The sequence below is a fragment of the Pipistrellus hanaki genome (genome assembly GCF_964339955.1).
Source record: "Pipistrellus hanaki genome assembly, chromosome: 15".
NCBI classification, from domain to species: Eukaryota; Metazoa; Chordata; class Mammalia; order Chiroptera; family Vespertilionidae; genus Pipistrellus; species Pipistrellus hanaki.
Genome location: NC_140517.1, coordinates 30,444,422 through 30,465,117, shown reverse-complemented (window position 1 = coordinate 30,465,117; position 20,696 = coordinate 30,444,422). Strand labels below are relative to the sequence as shown.

Sequence of the window (20,696 nt, the reverse complement as noted above, 5' to 3'; positions counted from 1 at the left end):
GGGAGCGGAGGCCCCGCGTCGCGGCCGGAGCGGGGTGAGGCGCGGAGGCCTCAGGGAAATGTAGTCCAGGCGTCGCGCTCCTTCCGCCGAGAGCTAGGGCCGCGAGAGCTGGGTCTGCAGGGGTCCCGACCCGACCCAGAGGGAAAGCGAGCCCCCGAGCCGCCGGGAGGCGTGGCTTCCGCCCAGACTCCGCCCATCGTCCTGCTGCAGGCCGGCGGCCGGCGCGAACTACCACTCCCAGGGTGCGGCGGCTTCCTCGCTGGGAGCCCGAAGACTCCGGGAAACGAAGTTCGCGTCTGCAGGAGCTAGGGCTGGGGAAGGGGCGGCGGCCAAGGGTCGTCTCAGTTCCAGGGACGACCCGGCCAGCGTGGAGGAAAGATGCCGCAGAAGCCGGGGCCCTGTCCTCCAGGCTAGGAGGCGGGTGGTTGAAAGCAGAGTGGAGTACGCGGCTCCTCGAGCCCGGGCCAGGGACCACCCAGACTCCGACTCCGTGCGCCTTTGCTTGCCGTGGAAAGGGCAGGAACTTGGGTTCTTACAGCTTCCCCCCCGCCCCCGCAGGGCTTGCTGCTAAGTCAGCCCGAACATCGGGCCCTCCGACCCCCTGCCTCCGGGCGGACGGGGGACCGAGGAGGTGCCGCCGCGCCGAACAGCGGACGTGCGGCCACGAGGGGCCGCCACAGGACCAGGGGCCGGGCTGCGCGCGCCCCAACCCGCGCAGACTAAATTCTGGACTCGGCTTTCTTGTCCGGAGAGTAAGGCACAGAAAACGCTTTATTTTAGTAATGAAATCAACAGTCCCCACACAGTTAAGATTCACTTGTGCATATTTCACTGCCCTCGCCCCACACGGGATCGCTAGTTCAGGCTTGTGCTGTCCTTGGTCATCTGGGAGAGGGCTCTCGGCGCCCTTCCTGCGATGCTTCTTGGAGCCGAATTTGCTAGACTGACAAAGCCAGGTGCCAGATCAGAAGCTTAGCCAGCCCGCTGGCCTGTCTTTATATCTTTCATTCTTTAGCTGCAGCCAAAGACGCTATTGGCATCCCGTCAGGTGGAGGAGACAGGGGACCTACTTGGAGGTGGAGTCCCAGGACGGCCTCGAGGAGGGAGAGGCGGAGGAGGAGTAGAGGAAGGTGGAGCGAATGGTCCATCCCGGCGGGAGCTGGCTGGGCGAGTGGCCCCGCATGTGTGCCTGCATGGAGGCCAGGCTGGGGCAGCCAGCTCCGCACAGAGAGCAGCGGTAGGGTGCAGCCCCGTGTGTCCGCAGGTGCTTGGTCATGGCCGAGAAGTCCCGGGAGCGCTGGGGACAGAGGCCACAGGAAAAGGGCTTCTCTCCTAGGGCGGGTAGAGGGGAGGGGCGATGAAGATAAGAAAGGGGCGAAGCACTAGCCTGTTTGACTCAATGGATAGAGCGTGGGCCTGCGGACTCAAGGGTCACAGGTTGGCGGCCTAAGGGTAGATCAGGGGCAACTGGACAAGGGAGTTGTGTGGGAGCTAGGCAGCAGAGAGGGACTTAGGGGCAGGCAAATCAATGCTTGGGCAGGGTGCCCATACCTGTGTGAACTCGGTAGTGTGTCTCCATCTGATGCTTGAGTGAAAACCTCTTTCCACAGACAGAACAAGAATAGGGCCTGGACCGAGCAGGAGGAGGCCTGAAAGGCTGTTGGCGAGATGGACAGTCTGCTTTGCCCCCATGTCCCATACAGGTTGGAAGTTCACCTGTGGGAACAAAGGAAGGCAGAGTTGGGAATCCCAGAGCGGGATCACTGGAACACCCAGGCAAGATGTCAGGGGCTACAATGAGACAGAAGCAAAAGCATCCTCACTCTACTCACCTGAGTGCCTCTGATCAGGCTCTTCCATCTCCCCAGGGCTGAGCTTTGTGGGGCCCTGGGGGAGGGAACCTGGAGAGAACAGAGGGAAGTAGGGGCCCTACTCAAGCTGGACTCCTGCAGCCACCACCCCAGCAGAGAGACCATATTACAGGGTTCATGCAGACAGTGAAGGGCTTACCTGAGGTAGAGCTAGAGGAGGCCAACTGATTCTGGCTCCAGAGCCCTTTGTGGAGGTTCAGGGACAGTGGGATCCTTGGGGTGGGGTGGGAAAGAGTAACAGAGTTGGCAAAACCTGGGATCCTGACTAACCCCATCATGGAGAGGACGGTGATGTACATTCTCAGGTGCTGGGCTTTGGTTTCCCCTGTGGTGGGAGCTTTTTGTCTTATCTCCAGCTCAGGAATGTACAATAGAGATAAAAGATGTGATGCCCTTTCACCAATCACCACTGCCTTGCCTGAGCCACTCCCTCCCAGATAGGCTTCCATTGGACCCCTTCACTCACCTCTGATCCTGAGGCCAGACCTCTTGCCAGGCTGCGGTGATGGAAGTACTATGGGAGAAAGGAGTGCCATATCTGGGCGCAAATAGCAGGAGGCTCCACAGGGCAGGCTGGCTCTCCCTCAACCAAGGGGCCTCAGCCCACCAGGGCCTAGAGGTGATGCTGGTTTGGAGGAAACCTGGTGGGGGTGGGGGGCCAGGCAACTCCCCTAAATTTTCCTCAGCGCCCCCTGGACTCTCCTTCACCCACGTGATCACTTCTTGTTTCCCACCGTGGTCAAAAAGGGATTGGTCGAGTTTCTCCTCTGATCTCATAAGCTCTCTCTGATCCTCCTGCATTGTCTCTGCTACCTCAGAGCTCTCTCTCAGTGGCCTGTGCTCCTGCACCGTCTCCTGTTCTCTCCCACCAGCTCTAATAAACTTCTCTGGTCTCTGCTCTCCAAGGTCCCCCACTCCACTCTCAGAATCCCTTGTGGGTTTCTCTGGCTTCTGATGTTCCTTCAGCCCTTGACTAAACTCTACTCTAGCCCTGTCTCTTCGAGCCTTTCTGCATGCCTCTTCCAGGGATTGCACCCCCAAGGCCCTGGCAGCCTCCTCAAGGGGCCCTAGTTCCCCAGGTTGCAGCTCAACACTCTCTCCATAAACAAAGTACAGAAGCTGTGCAAAAGTGGAAGGGCTGATTCCTTTCACCAGAGTCCAGTGGCCCCTGCGGCCTAGCTGCTGGCTCACACCTGCCAGCACCAAGCTGTGTGCAGGGAATTCCTGGCTCCCCACGGTGATAATGGTATCACATAGTGCTGGCCTGAGCCTGGCTGCTAGCCGTACCAGCCGATCAGAGCCATAGGGGCTAGGCAGTCTTGTTGAGGACAGGGGCATTTTTTCCTTGCCTGGGTACCAATCTCAGAGGTTCTGAGACAAAGGCCACAGTTCGAGGTCCATGGTGGAAAGGGGAGGAAGGAACAGCATATTCTCAAGCCTGTGGAGATGAAGGAAGGAAGAATGAGTTGTTTGTTCTGGATCAGAGCAGTCTGTCCTGAATGGAGCAAATAAACTAACCCAAGAGAAGACTTGAGCTTATCCAAATCCATAACAGGCCAGGGGCCTAGAGTTAAGTGGCAAGAGAACAGAAATTAGATCAATGTCAGGACTTAAAAGCAAGGATCAGGTAGTTAACACTATATTAAGCAGTGGGTTTAAGACTGTGTAAATGGATTCTGCCAGTTAGCAATCTCTGATTTAAATGCTGCTTCTCTGAGCCCCTCTGAGCAGGCCAGGCTTCCTTCATTCGATCTCCTCCAGACCCAGTCATCCCTGGCAGTTAGGGATGGGGCAAGACACAGCTTCATGGGAGAGTTTAGAGAGCTAGAAAGTAGAGGCTGGTCTGAATATTTTGGGGTCCTGGGGCCAAAGGAAGAAACAGGAGTTTAGAGACATAATATTTGAGTCTAGGAGAGGACCCAGAACCCTCAGCTCCCTTCACAAGTCTATCACGTGGAGCTGAGGGTTCTGAGAAGCAGAAAATGAGCAATAGATAGGGTCATAGTTGCAGGAGGGCAGGCTCCAAGGCATCAATCGTCTTGAGGCTGAAGCATCTAGAATACATCCTTAGAGAAGGAACTGGAAGAGACTGAAGAAGCCTGTCTAGTGAGTTAAGAGCAGATATAGAAGTCACTGGAAAGAAGGCTCTTGATCCGAGGATAGAGAGAGGTTTGGAAGAAGACCTAGACCCGTGAGGACGTGAGAGAAAGGGAAATGAGAACTATAGAGGAGAGGCTATTTCCTTTCAAGTTAAGAAGATGGTTTAATTTTGTTTTTCATAAGCCAAAGGTGAAGAATATAAAGAACCCAACAGGACAGGAATTTCTCACACATCAAAATCATCACTTTTGCTTTTAAGAAGAGAACTGGAAACACAGATACAAAGAGATAGACCCAAGTGACTCAATACCCAGCAGGCATATTCCTAGATGTGGTGAGGACTCTTGTGGGAGGCAGGATTATTACTTGGTCACCTCAGGGAGAGGGCTATAGGTTTGCAGGAAGTGGACAGAAAGGGATATAATGGGAAGAAAGTCTCAGCTGGGGAGAAGAAACCACTCACCAGTTGTAGCTTCCTCCTGAACACCGCATGTTCTGAACTTCTGTTGGGCTCCTGCCCACCCCCTACCCCAATAACTCCGCCCCTGACCTCACAATCTTCCATTGGATGTCCCAAGTATCAGCCTGCCACAGTTCCCCCACAGGGTGTGGTTTTATACTCCTCGCTCTGCTTCATCGCTCCAGAAGAGACCACCCCTTTTATTCTAGAATCCGGGCATTCTGTCTCCTAACCTGTCTCCTTATTTCATTTGTGAACTTCTAGAGTCAAAGAAGTGTATCGGAGGCAAATAAAAAACTCTGAACTAATCAGATCCGCATTTGAGTCTCGTCTCTGCCATTTACTAGTTGAGTCACCTTGGGCAAATCATCTCTCAGAGCCTCTCTTACCTCATCCATGAAATAGGGTAAACCTCTGCTTATCTCATTTGGAGATGGGGGTGAAGATGAAATGATGAGTGTGAAAAAGGTTTGTCAGTACATAGTATCACTCAAATAGTATTAATTCTGTTTCTTAGAGGTGTCGGCAGAGCTCCAGTAGATGAAAGCGGTTTCTGCTATCTCAGAGGCAAAAAGGACTGAAATGTCTGGATTCCAAAGAGAGAGTGAAGGAGAACCAAAAGCATGCCTGACTTGATACTAGGAAGCTTTGACTGCTTTGTGGAAATGACCTCTGTCATTTGAGCCATCACTGAGGACTGGATGTGTGAGTGACTCAGATCCTCCCATCAAACTCTGACGGGGGTAACCCCGAAAGGGTCTGTAGTGGTCTTCGAAGAGAAAAACTCCTTTTCTTGGGTTGATGACAAATTACATTTCTCTGAAATCAGAACTCTGGGGTTTCTTTCACTTCCTGCCCAAAAAGTCAAGGTCCTTGGAGATTTCCTCTCTTTTCACTTTAGCACTTGTTAACTTGGGGAAAGGATGAGGTCTGAGAAACTCAAATTTCTTTTTCATATTATTCCATGATCTCTCACCCTATGACAAATTTTCATTGATTTGACAAATGATAAATCAGTTATATGAGCCTGGCATATCATATATGCCCAATAAATAACAAAGATAAACAAGTCAGGCATTGGAAGGCTTCTCTGGTTTTCCCCCACTCTCCAGCCTTCTCCCTTAGATTCTGGGTCCTCTCCTGGACTCAAATATTATGTCTCTAAACTCCTGTTTCTCCCTTTGGCCCCAAGACCCCAAAATATTCAGACCAGCCTCTACTTTCTCCCTCTAGACCTAATAGTCTTCCCTCTACCTCTCGTTCTAGCTTGGGTGCAGGCAGATGTTAACCCTTCCTACATCAGACAGGGTGTGCCATTGGGTGGGGCTGGTAGATGGGCAATAATAGGGTGGGGAGAGGGGAAGATGAGTCAGAGTGAAAGGGAAAATGCAAATGGGCAAGCTGTATTCATTTGCTACTCTGAACATTAAATGTTTTTCATGTCTGAGTTTTCTAACTCCTCACACCACCACACCCAGGGACTCATTAAACATCCATATAAAAGACACTTGGGCCCTAACCAGTTTGGCTCAGTGGATAGAGCGTTTGCCTGTGGACTCAAGGGTCCCAGGTTTGATTCCGGTCAAGGGCATGTACCTTGGATGCAGGTACATCCCCAGTAGGGAGTGTGCAGGAGGCAGCTGATCGATGATTCTCTCTCATCGATGTTTCTAGCTCTCTATCCCTCTCCCTTCCTCTCTGTAAAAAATCAATAAAATATATATTTAAAAAGAGACACTTGGCCTAGACACATTAAAGCTCTGATGCCTGACATTTCTACAGATTGTGAATACAGAGGAACACACAATCCCTGAAGATATGGAATACGTGGGGAAAGCCATGAGGGAGAAGCCCTAAGTGTATAAGGAAAGGTAGAGTGGTCTGAAAGACCCAGTGGTATGTGGTCCCCCTTACCTCCCAGCCCCTTATCATGTGTCTGTGAGTCAATATCTCCACTGGTATGGTTTTCCCGTTGATGATCAAGAGATTGGAGACAGCTCAAAAGGCAGTGTCCTCTGTAAGCCACCAAATGTAGTTGGCAGGCAGTAGTCACAGGCTTTTTAGAAAGTCTAAAAGGGAGCAGAAAAGGCAAGGGATCTCCCATTCAGCGAATAAAACCCCCCCAAGAATGGGAAACTTAAAAAAAACATACATTTTATTGATTTTCTACAGAGAAGAAGGGAGAGGGATAGAGAATTAGAAACATCGATCAGCTGCCTCCTGCACTTCCCCCACTAGGGGTATGCCTGTGATCAAAGTACCATATTTTTCGGACCATAAGACGCACTTTTTTCCCCCCAGAAGTGGGGGGAAAAAGTCCCTGCGTCTTATGGTCCAAATATAGCCTATACATATACTGTAAAAAAAAAAAGTTTTTTTACTTGCCCGGCTCTGTGTGGTCTCTGTGTGCTTGCCCGGCTCTAAAATGGTTCTAAATGCTGCTGTTTACTTTACAGGGTTGATTACATGTGTTTATGACTGTGATGTTGAGTTTTAATGCACATAAAATATTTTAGGACACTATTTGTTTCAGAATCTTTTTTTCTTCATTTCCCTTCTCTAAAAACTGGTGCGTCTTATGGTCCGGTGCGTCTTATGGTCCGAAAAATACGGTACATGCCCTTGACCAGAATCAAACCTGGAACCCTTCAGTCTGCAGGAGGACACTCTATCCACTGAGCCAAACTGGTTAGGGCAAGAATGGGAAACATTATCTTGCCTCCCACTTGGTGTCTACTTCATCTAAGGATATCCCTTTTAAGACTTCCTCCCTCCTTAGGGGTATCTCTAGAGCTCTCTACACCTCAGCCCTTAGGCTGGTAACACTCTAGGCCAGGGGTGGAGAAACTTTTTTTGGTCAAGGGCCATTTGAATATTTATATTTGTTAGGCATACAAAATTGTTAACTTAAAAATTAGCCTACTATATTTGGTCAAAACATTTAATTAACGCAGCCCCAATGCTTCAAAATTATTTCATGGGTTTTAAATGGCCTGAGGGGGTCAGACGTTCCCCACCTCTGCTCTAGGCCTCTCTCTCTCTCCATATACAATACATATGATTTCTAAATTGATTTTGAGAGAAGAGGAAGGGAGAGAGAGAAACATTGATTGATTGCCTCCTGCATACCCCTGCCAGGGATTGAGCCCACAACCTGGACATATCCGTGACTGGGAATCAAACCAGCAATCTTTTCTGTGCACATGCCCAACCAACTGAGCCACATCGGCCAAGGCTCCCTTTTTACATTTTTACTGCACAGCCCAAGCCATCTTGCATAGAGTGAGAAGTGACACCAGAGCAATGAAAGGTCAGAGACACTGCCTTTTTTATTTTTGAAAGGTCTCTTCTCCCCAGTCTTAGAAAGCTTGCTCACCTTCCACTTTCCAAGCTGACTCAGTAGGAATCACCTGCAGTTTTCTCCCTGAGAACCACAGGTTATGAGGACACAAGCCTGGACCCTGGAAGAGGGTACAGTGGGTAGAAGAGATTAGGTAGGACATAATTGAAAGATAAGTATATGGGAAAAGAAGGTATGATGTTGGCTTTTAGCCTTTTATAAGACTCATATTACTAAGGAAAGTTTGAAATCTGGCATTTTTTATTCTCACTGATAAGCTTAACCAAGAACCTCTTCAGGCACAATCCATCTTGATATAAATATAGGGTGTTTCCCCCACCCCCCCAAAAATGTATACACTACTAGAAGTTGATAGCTCAATTTGTTTCATTCTTTTACTCAAAGTGTGTATACATTTTTGGGACATCTGATATTATAATTAATATTAATCAGAATAGAGGGATGGTTATTTTATGAAAAACATTCTTCCTTTATCTCAGGTATTTTAAATGTTGAGTAATTCCAAAGCTATGGTAAGTTTTAACAAAATTCTATTCAGAAAAATTCTATGAACTTTCAACTCTTCCCAGGAACACATTTCTTTACCCAAATTAAGTAACTCCTCCCCATATGCACAGAGATTTTTAAAAAGATATATTTTATTGATTTTTTACAGAGAGTAGGAGAGAGTGATAGAGAGCTAGAAATGTCGATGAGAGAGAAACATCTACCAGCTGCCTCTTGCACACCCCCTACCGGGGATGTGCCCGCAACCAAGGTACATGCCCTTGACCAGAATCGAACCTAGGACCTTTCAGTCCGCAGACCAACGCTTTACCACTGAGCCAAACCGGTTTCGGCTGCACACAGCTTTTTTATTGCTAATTCTCACCCAAGGATATTTTTTCCCTTGATTTTTTTTTTTCAGAGAGAGAGGGAGATATAGAAGTGTGAGAGAGACACATGGATTGGTTATCTTCTGCTTGCACCCTGCCCAGGGCCAGGGATCATGCCTGCAACTCAGATATGTGCCCTTGACCAGAATCAAACCGAAACCCTTCAGTCCTCTGGCCGATGCTCTATCTACTGAGTCAAACCGGCTTGGGCACACACAGTATTTTTTTTTTTTTTTATAGATTAAGGCCAATTATCCAAATCTTACATAAACTTTTAAATGTTCAATCATTCTGGTTAAATACATCCAACACATACCAGAGAAGAGACACCACAGAGCAAATTCCTTTTTCTTCCCTTAAATCTATAGTCTACATAACTCAAAAGCCAGATATAGGCATAGCCAGGTTAGCTAAATCCAGGTCATAGAGAACTGATCATAGGACATCTTAGTTATTTTTTATTTTTATTTTTGTTAATTCTCACTGGAGGATATCTTTCCATTGATTTTTAAAGAGAGTGGATGAAAGGGCAAGAGACAGAGAGAAACATCAATATGAGAGACACACATCAACTGGTTGACTCCTGCACCAAGGCCAAGGATCCTGCCTGTAACCAAGGTATGTGCCCTTGGCCAGAATTGAACCTAGGACCCTTCAGTCCAAAGGCCAATACTCTATCCACTGTGCAAAACTGGCTACGACTCATAGCACACCTTTTGAGAATTAAGTGGAAAAAGAACTAGACTAGATGTAAAACAAAATACAAAAACTTAGGTTTCACAGCATCCTCACATCCTTTTTCTTCAGCCCTAATATGGGCCTAAGTCTTCCAAAACCCTCAACTTCCTCACAGGGCCTGTTTTCAAGAACAGTACTAAATACCAGTATTACCTAAAGCCAGGGAGAAGGCCCTACTCTGACATCTGGCTGTGTCCCTCCCATGGGCTGAGAAGCCCAAGGGAATCCAGAAGTGCCCATCTAGAACCTGTGACCATCCCTCAATTCTAGACATGCTCTGGGAACTCAGAACTCTGGACCTCCTAGCCTAAATGGCCCAATTCCAGGGCCTACATGTACCTCATCCCCAGATCTATACTCATGAAAGTAGACTTCAGAACTGATGTAACCTTAGACTCTGACTGTGTGAGAGAGAGGCAGGTAGACTGAGCTTGGACATGCAGGCTAGTATGTGAGATACCTTAACATGTATGCCAACAGCAGGTCTGGGAAGAAAAAGGGGAATCTTCATTTCTAGTCATGTCTAGGCCCTATAAATAATATGGAAGCCTGTTTTAATCCAATAATCCTTAACCTCTTAGGTCAGTTATCATTCCTTTGAGAATATAAACTATGGAGTCAACTCTTTACATCAGAAAACTGTAGTCTCATATCATTTTGCATATAATTGATAAGGAATTCACAATCTGCTCTAAAGTCCATTCTGGAACAGTTCACCTACTCCTCACTTATCCCTGTGACCACTTTTGCTCCCTCTCTACCAAAAATCCAACCTGCATAGTTTTCTTATGGTTTCCAAGAGTTCACAGACTCTTGAAATCCACTCATAGACTACCACTCCCTTGTATCCCCCACCCTTGGTTTAAGAACTCTGGGTGTGCCCGGCCGGTGTGGCTCAGTGGCTGAGCATCAACCTAGGAACCAAGAGGTCACCAGTTCAATTCCTGGTCAGGGCACATGCCTGGGTTGCGGGCTCAATCCCCAGAAGGGGGTGTGCAGGGGGCAGCCGATCAATGATGTTTCTTCCTTGTTAATGTTTCTATCTAAAAACATATTTAAAAAGAAAAAAAGAGAACCATGGGTGTACATGAAAGCACCCTGAAAGCTTTAATACTAAGTAATGCTGGAAAAGCTGAGTGAAAGTAGATATCAACACTGTCCCATAAATATAAAAAATCCACATAAAGACACTTGGGTGATTTCCTAAAGAGCAGGATCTTTCACAGACCGCTTCCTGTGCCCCAGTACATCCCATCTTTCCCATGCACCTGCCCCATGATTACAGCCTGATATCTTCTGGGAGTGACCACAAAGGATTTGGGGAAGAGATAGGGACAGGTACTAAAATGCCCCAGACATTGCCGAGACCAGTTTGGCTCAGTGGATAGAGTGTCAGCCTGCGGACTGAAAGGTCCCAGGTTCGATTCTGGTCAAAGGCATGTACCTTGGTTGCAGGCACATCCCCAGTGGGGGTGGTGCAGGAGGCAGCTGATCAATGATTCTCTCTTCGATGTTTCCAACTCTCTATCCCTCTCTCTTCCTCTCTGTAAAAAATCAATAAAATATATTAAAATAAATAAATAAATAAATAAATAAATAAATAAATAAATAAAATGCCCCAGACATGACCCAATCTGGGCTTTATCTCAAGTCACCACAAGTCAATGATACTTCATATGGACAACTTGGCTGGGGTTTGGAGACACCTCTTCATTCCCCAGAACCCTCATAAGACTATGGGCCTAATCTCCTAGCCACACTGTCCAACCTGGACACAATACTGTAAGATCTGCCAAGAGCACCTCAACCCCGAATCCAGAGACCTCTAAAAGCCTGCATAGCCTGGATGCAGTGACTCTTGGCAACTTCCCATGGGGCTTTTGACTGCAACAATGCTCACTCTTCAACCCAGGCTGGATCCAAAGACCCAAGAAACCTCTCAACTGCACACTAGTTTCATCTCTCAGCCAGTGAATACCAATAACCTATGGACAGTCACAAGCCTCTTCCACTAGTCACCAGGTCCAGACTCAGTCCAGAGACCCCAGAAAACCTCTCACAGTTCAAAGGCCATACCTCATGGCCAATGATGCCACACACGGCTCCAAGGGCCTCCAACTGCCCCACAACATACTTCCAAATCAGGCTGGCATCAGGAGCCATAGACCAAATCACAGGGCAAACCAGCCTGGCCTCTACCCAGCCAGGGCCCTAAGGTGCCCAAGAGGCCCCATTTCCAGCCTCTCCAAGGAGTTCCAATGGCCTAAAGTCTTCAGCCCTCACTTCCTGAACCTCATGGTAACCATTCAATCACCCATATTCCAGTTGTGCCTGGGCCAGGCCCAACCTTAAGCTCAAAGAAGAGTAAGAAAAACATGCCACTTACCAGCTCAAAGCCTGTTCCACTCGGACTCACATGCACTTTGGGCGGCGCAAGCCTGGGTGACCGTTAGAAAGTGGGGATCGTTGCTAGGCCAGGAATGGAAGACTGGGGCGCGAGCTTTTTGCACCTGGATCCCAAGGCGAATGCTGATTGGTTGCAGCGCTGGCTGCAACCTCTTTCCCGGCCCCCACCTAAGGAGCGTGCCTAGCAGCTGGGAGGCACCGAGGACAGCTCCAGGATCTCGAGCCGCCTAACACCCGCCACAGATGGGCTGTGAGGCTCGAGCTCGCTAAGGCTCTGAGGAAGGTCTGCGGACTGATGCTTCAGGCTCTTGGGCTAAGATCTAAACCTCCAGCCTGTGCCCAATTTTGATTGACTGCGGTATTTGCTCTCTCCCACACTTTTATATAAACAGACTGAGACCTGAACCTCCTTCACCTTGGAGGCTGCCTTCGCAAGAGTTCAGGGAAACCACCGCTTTCTTGCTTCTGTCTTGACAAGCTGAGTAGCTCTAGTTGCAAACCCTTTCACCGTTTTCTCAACTCCTTGCAATCTATGGAGAAGTGTGTGTGTGATTGGCTGGGAGGCCTCAAGAGCCAGACAGACTTCAGGTGACTGTGGGCAGCTCCCCTTTCCTGCCTCCTGCCGGTCCCATCACGGACTGGCTTGCAGAGCGCACCCTGCCTCAACAGGAAGTATGCGGGGACAAAGAAGACAAGAGGTGCAGCCTCAACCCGTAAATGGCCTGGGCCTAGATACTCAATCTTCAAATGCTCAGGGACAGCTCGACTGTCAGCTGACGCAGGATTACCTGCGTACTGTGTGTACCAGACCCCACCGCACTGTAGAGAAAATGTGCCATTGCACTGCCGTGCCATTAGTTCGCCTGGTCTTAGGGCCCGGCCAGCGGACTTTCTGCCTAAGCAGGGTCTTGGTGCTGACGGACTGCAAGCTCGCGACAGGACAGTGCAAGGGCCAACTGCCTCCTTTCTCCCACCAGCATTTCTGCGGTTGCTTCGCTGATTGGCTGGCTCTGATCTCTTCTAAGAGACTTAGCCTGGATTCTGACTCATCCAATGAAATACAAGGGCGCTCTGAGGAGGCGAGCATTGCTCAACTGCTTCCAATTCTGATTGGTCCCAAGGCTTGCTCCTTTGCCTTTAATCAGTGAGAGGGCCCTGAGGCAGAGCCCAGCCCAGTGGTTTCAGGCGGTTAAGGTTCTGTTCCAGTTCCTCGGCTCAGCTCCAGGGCTCCATGGGAGCAAACCCCTTAAAAAATAGGGGGAAAGACAGTCTTTGTGAATAAAAAACCAAAATACCCTAATTTATAGATGTGATAAACCAGGATCAACTGTGATCACATCAGACCCCATCCCACATTACAAAATCAATTCTACTTAATCGTTAAAGTTTTAAGAGGCCTTGACTGCTGGCCTCTCAACAGAACAAGGTCGAAGGCTCAGCAATGCCCATACTTGCTGTGGGTCAAGTGACTGCTTCTGACAGAAAGGTTAACTGGCATAGCAATCGGGTTATTTAGGAGTCAATGAGATGCCACAGAAAGCATGGTACAAATCAAGGGCTCAGTAAGCAGAAGCTGCTATCACTATGATTTGGGCTTGAATCTGGTCCTGTAGCCCCCAGCACTTGGCATATATTTGCAACTCCTCAAACAGTTGGACAAATGCATTTGAATTCTAGAAAGGAAACTTTAAAAATCAACCTCATATCTTTGCCACTTACACTGTACCAGGCCAGTTTTAAATGCTTTATGAGCATCACTTGATTGAATCCTTTTAACAAGTTCTATCAGATATTCACTGTTATATTTCTCACTTCACAGATAAGCAAATTGAGGCTGAGAAGAAAAAAATTATTTTCCCTAAGTTTTCAACAGAAATAATTGCCAGAGCTGGAATTTGAATTAGGTCTGTTGCACTCTGACTCAGAGCCTAAGCTCCTAATCATTGTTATACATTGCTCACCATCCTAACAGCTACAGTGCCCACAGTGTGGGCATACATGGTCCCGGGCAATCCTCAGTCAGCCTAGGAAGAGGAATGATGACAAAACCCATTGAAACAGACAACTAAGGTACAAGGAGGTGAAGACACTCGGCTTATATAGCTGGTCCTTGGCAGAGCAAGGAATAGAATGATACATAACCATCTGAATTCAAACCCACATTATTTTTTAATGTATTTTATTGATTTTTTTACAGAGAGGAAGGGAGAGGCATAGAGAGTTAGAAACGTTGGTGAGAGAGAAACATCAATCAGCTGTCTCCTGCACACTTCCTACTGGGGATGTGCCTGCAATCAAGGTACATGCCCTTGACCGGAATCGAACCTGGGACCTTTCAGTCTGCAGGTCGACACTTTATCCATTGAGCCAAACCGGTCAGGGCCAAACCCACATTCTTAATAACTCCTTGCACTGCTCCTTTCCCACTTGACAGATGAAGATAATGAGGCTCTCAGGAAAAATCAAAACTGAAATTCAGACTTACATCTATCAGACCCAAGAGATCGTGCCCTGAATCACACTGCCTCCAGGAAGTACTTGTCTGGTAGATAGATCCTGGGTTGGATAAGGTGAGAGGTCTTTTCAATCCAGCCAATCTTGTCTGCAAACAATGGGTTCATCTGGTCCCAACTTTGACCCAGATGGTTGGGAGTGTATTTTACAACCTTAGGACCCTTGGAGGCTTCTCATTGTGAAGCCCTACTCATAATTGCTACCATTTACCAAACTTCTTATGGGCCAGACAAAGTAGAAAGCATTTGCACTTTACAAGTGAGGAAACTGTGACCCAGGGAGGGATATAACATTTCTTTGTTTATAGTACTAGTGAATGGTAGAAACTATGGATGAGAACCTAGAGAGCCTTACTCTAGAACTCTGAAATCCAGCTACCCAGTATGCATATGCATGAGAAGATGAAGTGAGGGATCCTGGACTCTGGCAAGGTGGAGTGGGAAGGGCTGTTGACTTCATTCTGAGGGTTGGACTGTAAGTAAGATAAGGAGAGTCAAATGTTTGAGATAAGCATAGAAATAACTATTGCTTACTGTGTAACTACCTTGTGCCAGACCCTATGTTAAATAAGTTTAAAAATTAAAAAAAATTTTTTTTATTGATTTCAGGGAAGAAGGGAGAGGGAGAGAGAGATGGAAACATCATGATGAGAGAGAATCATTGATCGACTGCCTCCTGCACGCCCCCTACTGAGGACTGACCCTGCAACCCGGGCATGTGCCCTTGACTGGAATCGAACCAGGGACCCCCAGTCTGCAGGCCAGTGCTCTATCCATGGAGCCAAACCAGCTAGGGATAAATAAGTTTTAATATACATCGAGAAGCAAAAAGCCTTGTAGTTAAGAAGCTGTACACTAGATGCCTGGATTCATATCCTATTCCTGGTACTTAATAGTTGTGAGACCTGCCCTTCTAGTGTTGCTCAGTGGTTGAGCATAGACCTAGGAACAAGGAGATCAGGATACATGCCTGAGTTGTGGGCTTAATCCCCAGTGGGGGACATACAAGAGGCAGCCAATCAATGATTCTCATTATTGATGTCTCTCTCTCTCTCTCTCTCTCTCTCTCTCTTTCTCTATCACTAAAAATATTTTTAAAAATATAGTTGTGAGACCTTTGGCAAGTTACTTAACTTCTCTTGGCCTCAATTTTTTTCTGTAAAATGGGGATAATGATAGTAAATACCTACCAAGGCTATTGAGAAGTTTATGAACCAATAGAAGTGTTGCATCTCTGCCCTGAAACTGAGTTGCTTCCTCACAGTCACCATCACCTGATTTGACTCTGGTGAAGACACTGAAAATTAAGGCCATGTATTTGCCATAGAAAAGTCTGGAGGAAGTGTGCTCCTAGAAGAGGTAGCAAGTTCAAAGGCCCTGAGACAGGTGTGAACTAAGTATGTTTGAAGTACAGCAAGAAGTCTGACTGGAGCCAGGCTCAGGAGTTCAGCTCAACTGCACAAGTATTCCTAACAGACATAAAAATAACCCTTTACTTTTTGAAATATAAGGAAAGCTTTGATTTCCTGATAAACCCGCGGTCATAATTACTTTTGAGGCTCATGAAGCTTAGAACTCAAGTCTTCTTACTCCCTACCCAGCAGCGCTCATGTGTAAGGGTCAGCAGACTTGCATTCACTCAAATATTAAACTCTGTCAGCATTTGCCATCTATGCTGAGCCCTGGAGAAGACTAGCCCAGTGGTTGGCAAACTGCAGCTTGCGGGCCAAGCCGTGGTTTGCCTCTCTGTTGACTAATGAGTTTGCAGGCCACTGATAGGGACTTAATCACAAGGAACAACAGCCTGTAATTATTGGAATTAGAGTCTAGGTCAGTGGTCAGCAAACTCATTAGTCAACAGAGCCGCAATTTGCTGACCACTGGATTTGAAATCTTTAAATTCAAAGATATAACCTTTTAAAAAATATATGTTTTTACTGACGAGAGAGAGAGAGAGAGAGAGAGAGAGAGAGAGAGAGAGAGAGAGAGAGAGAGAGGGAGAGAGAGAGATTGAGGAAAGGAAGGGAAGGGAGAGATAGAAATATCAATGAGAGAAAAACATGGTTGGCTTGGTTGGCTGCCTCCTGCATGCCTGCAACCTGGGCATATGCTCTAGCTGGGAATTGAACTGGTGACCTCCTGATTCATGAGTCAATGCTCAACCACTAAATCACACCAGCTGGGCTACCTAAACTTTTAAAAAATTCTTATTGATTTTAGAGAGAGAGGAAGGGAGAGAGGGAGAGAGTGAAAAAAATCAATTTGTTGTTCCACTTATTTATGCATTCATTGGCTGACTACTGTAATACCCTGACTAGGGATCGAACCTGCAACCTTGGCATATAGGAATGATGCTCTAACCAAATGAGGTACCTGGCCAGCGCCAAAGATTACCTTTTAAAGAGAAATTATCCTTCCAGAACCAAATGAAAAATATAGCACCTGAAACCCAGAAGGGGCACTTAAGCCAGGGAAGGAGTGGGAGAAGGGTGAGGGAAGACTTTTCAGAAAAAGTGGTGACACAGAAGTATATATTTTTGGAGTACTTACTATATGTTAGACATGGTACTTAGTACAAAATATATAATGGCAAGCAAAAAGAGGCAATGTATTAGTCTGCTATGGCTGACCTAACAAAAATACCACAGACTGTGTGGCTTAAACAATAGAAATTAATTAACAACAGTTCTGGAAGCTGGAAGTCCAAGATCAAGGTGCTGGCAGGGTTGTTTTCTCTTGAGGCTTCTTTCCTTGGCTTGCAGATGGCTGCCTTCTCATTTTGTCCTCACATGGCCTTTCCTCTGTGCATGCACACTCCTGATATCTCTTCCTCTTCCTATAAGATGCTAGCCCCCCGCCCCGCCGCCCCCCAATTATATGTTAAAATCCTCATGCCCAATGTGCTGGTATTAGGAAATGGAACCTTTGGGAGGTGATTAGATCACAAGGGTGGAGTATTCATGAATGGATTAGTACCCTGATAAAAGAAGACAGCCTTATGCCATGTGTTACAGTGAGAAGACAGCTTTCTATGAACCAGAAAGCAGATCCTCATCAGATCCCAAATCTGCTAGAGATTTTATCATGGACTTCTCCATTTCCAGAACTGTGTGCAATAAAATTCTGTTGTTTATAAGTATCCAGCATGTGGTGTTCTATATAGCACCCCAAAAGGGCTAAGACGTAAGGACACCAATTCTATTGGATTAGGGTCCTACCCTTACAACTTCACTTCAACCTTAATTTTCTTCTTAAAGGCTCTATCTCCAAATGCATTCACAGTGAAGGTTAGAACTTCAACATCTGATTTGATGGTGGAGGGGGTCACAATTCAGTTCATAACAGTAAATATCTGCCATTGAGGGGATCATATCTTGGTAGGGGAAATTCATATTATTACTTCAGAGGTAGGGAGAAGAGCAAGAATGGTTAAGATGTCAGCTTTAATAGGGTTTGGGTCCGACCTGTACCACTTACCAGCTGTGTAACCTTGAGCAACGTTATTTTCTGTGCCTTGAGAAAATCAAATGAGTAGGCACCCATGAAGTACTTAGAACAGCTCCAGCACAGAGTACGTGCTAATTAAATGTTGGCTATTTTTATTAATTGCAAGTAATTCTGCACTAAGTGCTGCTTGGAAATAAACCACAAGATAGATCTGGTCAGGGATTTTAAGGATGACTTCCTGGAGGAAGCAATGCTGGCATTGAGATCTGAAAGATGAATATTCACTAATTAGATGAGTGATTAGAGTCTTCCAGGCAGTAGAAAAGTAGGTTCTAGAGCTCTGGGGCAGAAGGAAGCATGGCCTGGAAGTTTAATGTTGAGTAAAGCAAGGGGAAGCAGGGGAGAGTGAGGCTGAGGTAGTTGGCAGGATGTGGCCTAGTAGGCCATGCTCAGGATTGTTGGTATTCTTCTAAGAGCCATGCAAAGTCACTGAAGGTGTTTATTTATTCAGAGGATGGTTAAATGAATCCCTGGGTAACTATCGCACAGTTGCTACAGTTACCAACATTTTTTCTTTTTTTATTTCATCAATAGTCCCTCAATTTTAGAAAAAAATTATTTTTCTCCTTGAACATATTCTAGTAATGAAAGCTATTAGGATGAAATTTTCTTGAGAAGAATAAATAATAAATATACATGACTTCATTATTAGGCAGTGATATGATCAATAGATACAACACTTGAACTTGTCATTTGATCTGTTGTATATTAACCTTCTATCCAACCTTGCTATTATTGCTTATTAGTTTCAAAAGGTTTTTTAAAATGATTTTTTGGATTTTCTAAATAAACAATCATGTTACCTATGAGAAAAGAGAGTTTTATTTATTCCTTTTATATCTGTATACCTTTTTTATTTTCTTCTCTTATTGCATAGCTAAGACTTCCAGCATGGTATTGAAAATGAGTGGTGAGATGGAACATCCTTGGCAATTTGATCTTAAGTATTCTTTTTGTACAGCAAGAAGCACTTGAACATTAAGGACCTTCCTTTATCTATGTGTCCAACAATACTAAAGTAGAACTCCAAAGAGACCATTTTATTAATCATTAATCTTTTCTATTTTATTTCTTTCCATTCCACTGCCCATGGCATTTGAGAAGGCATCTAAGAGACATATCAGGGATTCTTCACATCTTTAATGTCTCTTACTTGGGTTTTGAAATATGAATTTAGTGAAAGCACTGTCTCCTTAATTTTCTGTGATTATGAAATTTGGAAAAAGGCACCTATTCATAGGACAACTTTTTAGTTACTGGAGGAATGGCCCAAGGTCTAGAACGCTGTTAGCATTAATTATCTCCAATCTGGCTTCATGCTGGAAACAAAGGCCATTTGAGAAGATCACAACTGTAGAACACTCTCAAATAGAGGCATTTTACTACTTCTCTTAGGGACTGCTGGCATCTTTGTATTATCCTGGATCCCATGTTTGGTAGATTGCTTGTTAAAATGGCCTCCATAGGAGAAGTACCAGCCAAGCCCAGGTTGGAGGAAACACCTGACCATGTGGAATCCCAGTGCCGGGCAGCCAGGGCCAAATCTATATCCCTCTAATGTTGGGTACTCTGGAGGTTCCAATCCTGCCCATACACCGCCTGTCAATCCTGCCTTTCCTCCAGCCCCCTTTCCTCCTCCCCCAGGAGCTCCCCAGGGGAATCCAGTTTACCCCTCCCCCCCAGTTGGGCCTCCTTATCCTGTGCCACCACCAGGGTATCCAGGATACCGACCACCAGGCCCCTATCCCCCTCCATATTCACCACCGGACCCTGGCATGCCTCCTATTAATCCCTTGGCTTCTGGCATGGTAGCACCAGGAATGGTGAGTGAGAAGAAGATGCAGAAAAAAATGAAGAAAGTTCAAAAAAAATCTCAGGCGCACCATAAGCCTGGCAAGCACTCCTCCTCCTCCTCTTCCAGCAGTGACTCTGATTGAATACAGGGTCTGGACCCTAACATCAAGTCTCTCCAGTTCTGCTCTCCCATCAAGTTTCAATGCAATCTTGCACTGGGAAAAATTAGCCATTGTGTCCCTCTACCCCTGTACCCAAATCTGAGCCTCACTCTTGCTGGTTAGCCTCACTCTAGCTGCTTAGGGGAAATGGGAAAAGAATTGCCATGAGCTGAAACTGGTTTGGCTCAGTGGATAGAGCGTCAGCCTGTGGTCAAGGGCATGTACCTTGGTTGTGGACACATCCCCAGTATGCAGGAGGCAACTGATCGATGTTTCTCTCTCATCGATGTTTCTAACTCTCTATCCCTCTCCCTTTCTCTCTGTAAAAAAAAAAAAAAAAAAAAAAAAAAAAAAAAATCAATAAAATATATATTTTTTAAATTAAAAGCTTTAAAAAAAAAAAAAAAAAGAATTGCCATGGGTTATGTTAGCAAAGGCCGTCTTCAGTGCTTGGATAGAGCTTTTAGCTGATGAGTTTTAAGGAGAACCATTTTTTGAAGTCAGTGAAACATTTGAGCTAAATGCTGACGATAAGTCTAAGATCTAGAAAATGTGGTTTTTAACTTTCTTTTGTAATAATTGTAGTTGGGGAGGTGTTGTGGAAACTTAATTGTGGGAGAAGAACAAACTACTTTTTTTTTTTTTTTTTTTTTTTTTTTAATTATGGCATGCTTGGCCAATTTAATGGCAAATACATTTCCCTGAAGACCTTTAATTGATTGCACTAACTGCAAGACTGCTGGGAAGTGGAGTCCATTTGTTGATGAGTCCTGACGGCCATTTTTGAATCTAATCTTTATTCTTCAGTATGCTATTTCAGATCCTCCCCACATTCTCCAACTCTCAGTCCAAATAAAGCTGCTTGTCCTGGTTTAAAAAAAAAAAAAAAAAAGCCTCCATAATCCTCCTC

At 46.1% G+C, this 20,696-nt stretch overlaps 2 protein-coding genes across 3 annotated transcripts; one reads left to right on the top strand and one right to left on the bottom strand.

The window, feature by feature from the left end:
* Positions 1-110: 110 nt before the first annotated feature.
* Positions 111-4,663, bottom strand: ZBTB32 (zinc finger and BTB domain containing 32). Of its 2 annotated transcripts, XM_084905388.1 has the most exons (6): positions 4,435-4,663; positions 2,338-3,309; positions 2,011-2,084; positions 1,833-1,901; positions 1,552-1,716; positions 111-1,332 (listed from the first exon to the last, which is right to left on the bottom strand). In XM_084905388.1, exons 2-6 carry the CDS (start codon positions 3,207-3,209, stop codon positions 1,067-1,069), a joined length of 1,446 nt encoding a protein of 481 aa, XP_084761514.1. In that variant the 5' UTR covers positions 3,210-3,309; positions 4,435-4,663; the 3' UTR covers positions 111-1,066. The 2 variants fall into 2 exon arrangements, with proteins under 2 accessions (XP_084761514.1, XP_084761513.1); XM_084905387.1 differs by having other exon boundaries at positions 2,338-4,663.
* Positions 4,664-19,231: 14,568 nt separating this feature from the next.
* Positions 19,232-19,984, top strand: LOC311610003 (uncharacterized protein). The gene has a single exon (XM_084860812.1). The coding sequence runs from the start codon at positions 19,340-19,342 to the stop codon at positions 19,766-19,768; it is 429 nt and encodes a 142-aa protein (XP_084716938.1). The 5' UTR covers positions 19,232-19,339; the 3' UTR covers positions 19,769-19,984.
* Positions 19,985-20,696: the final 712 nt, after the last annotated feature.

What these genes read in the sequence shown, in the direction of transcription:
- LOC311610003 (XM_084860812.1), top strand. Translation starts at nt 19,340, where the DNA reads ATGTGGAATCCCAGTGCCGGGCAGCCAGGGCCAAATCTATATCCCTCT.
- ZBTB32 (XM_084905387.1), bottom strand. Translation starts at nt 3,209, where the DNA reads ATGCCCCTGTCCTCAACAAGACTGCCTAGCCCCTATGGCTCTGATCGG. An exon ending in GCCTGATCAGAGGCACTCAG is followed by an intron (nt 1,717 to 1,832) that starts GTGAGTAGAGTG and finishes TTGTTCCCACAG; the next exon opens with GTGAACTTCCAACCTGTATG. An exon ending in ACACTACCGAGTTCACACAG is followed by an intron (nt 1,333 to 1,551) that starts GTATGGGCACCC and finishes TACCCGCCCTAG; the next exon opens with GAGAGAAGCCCTTTTCCTGT.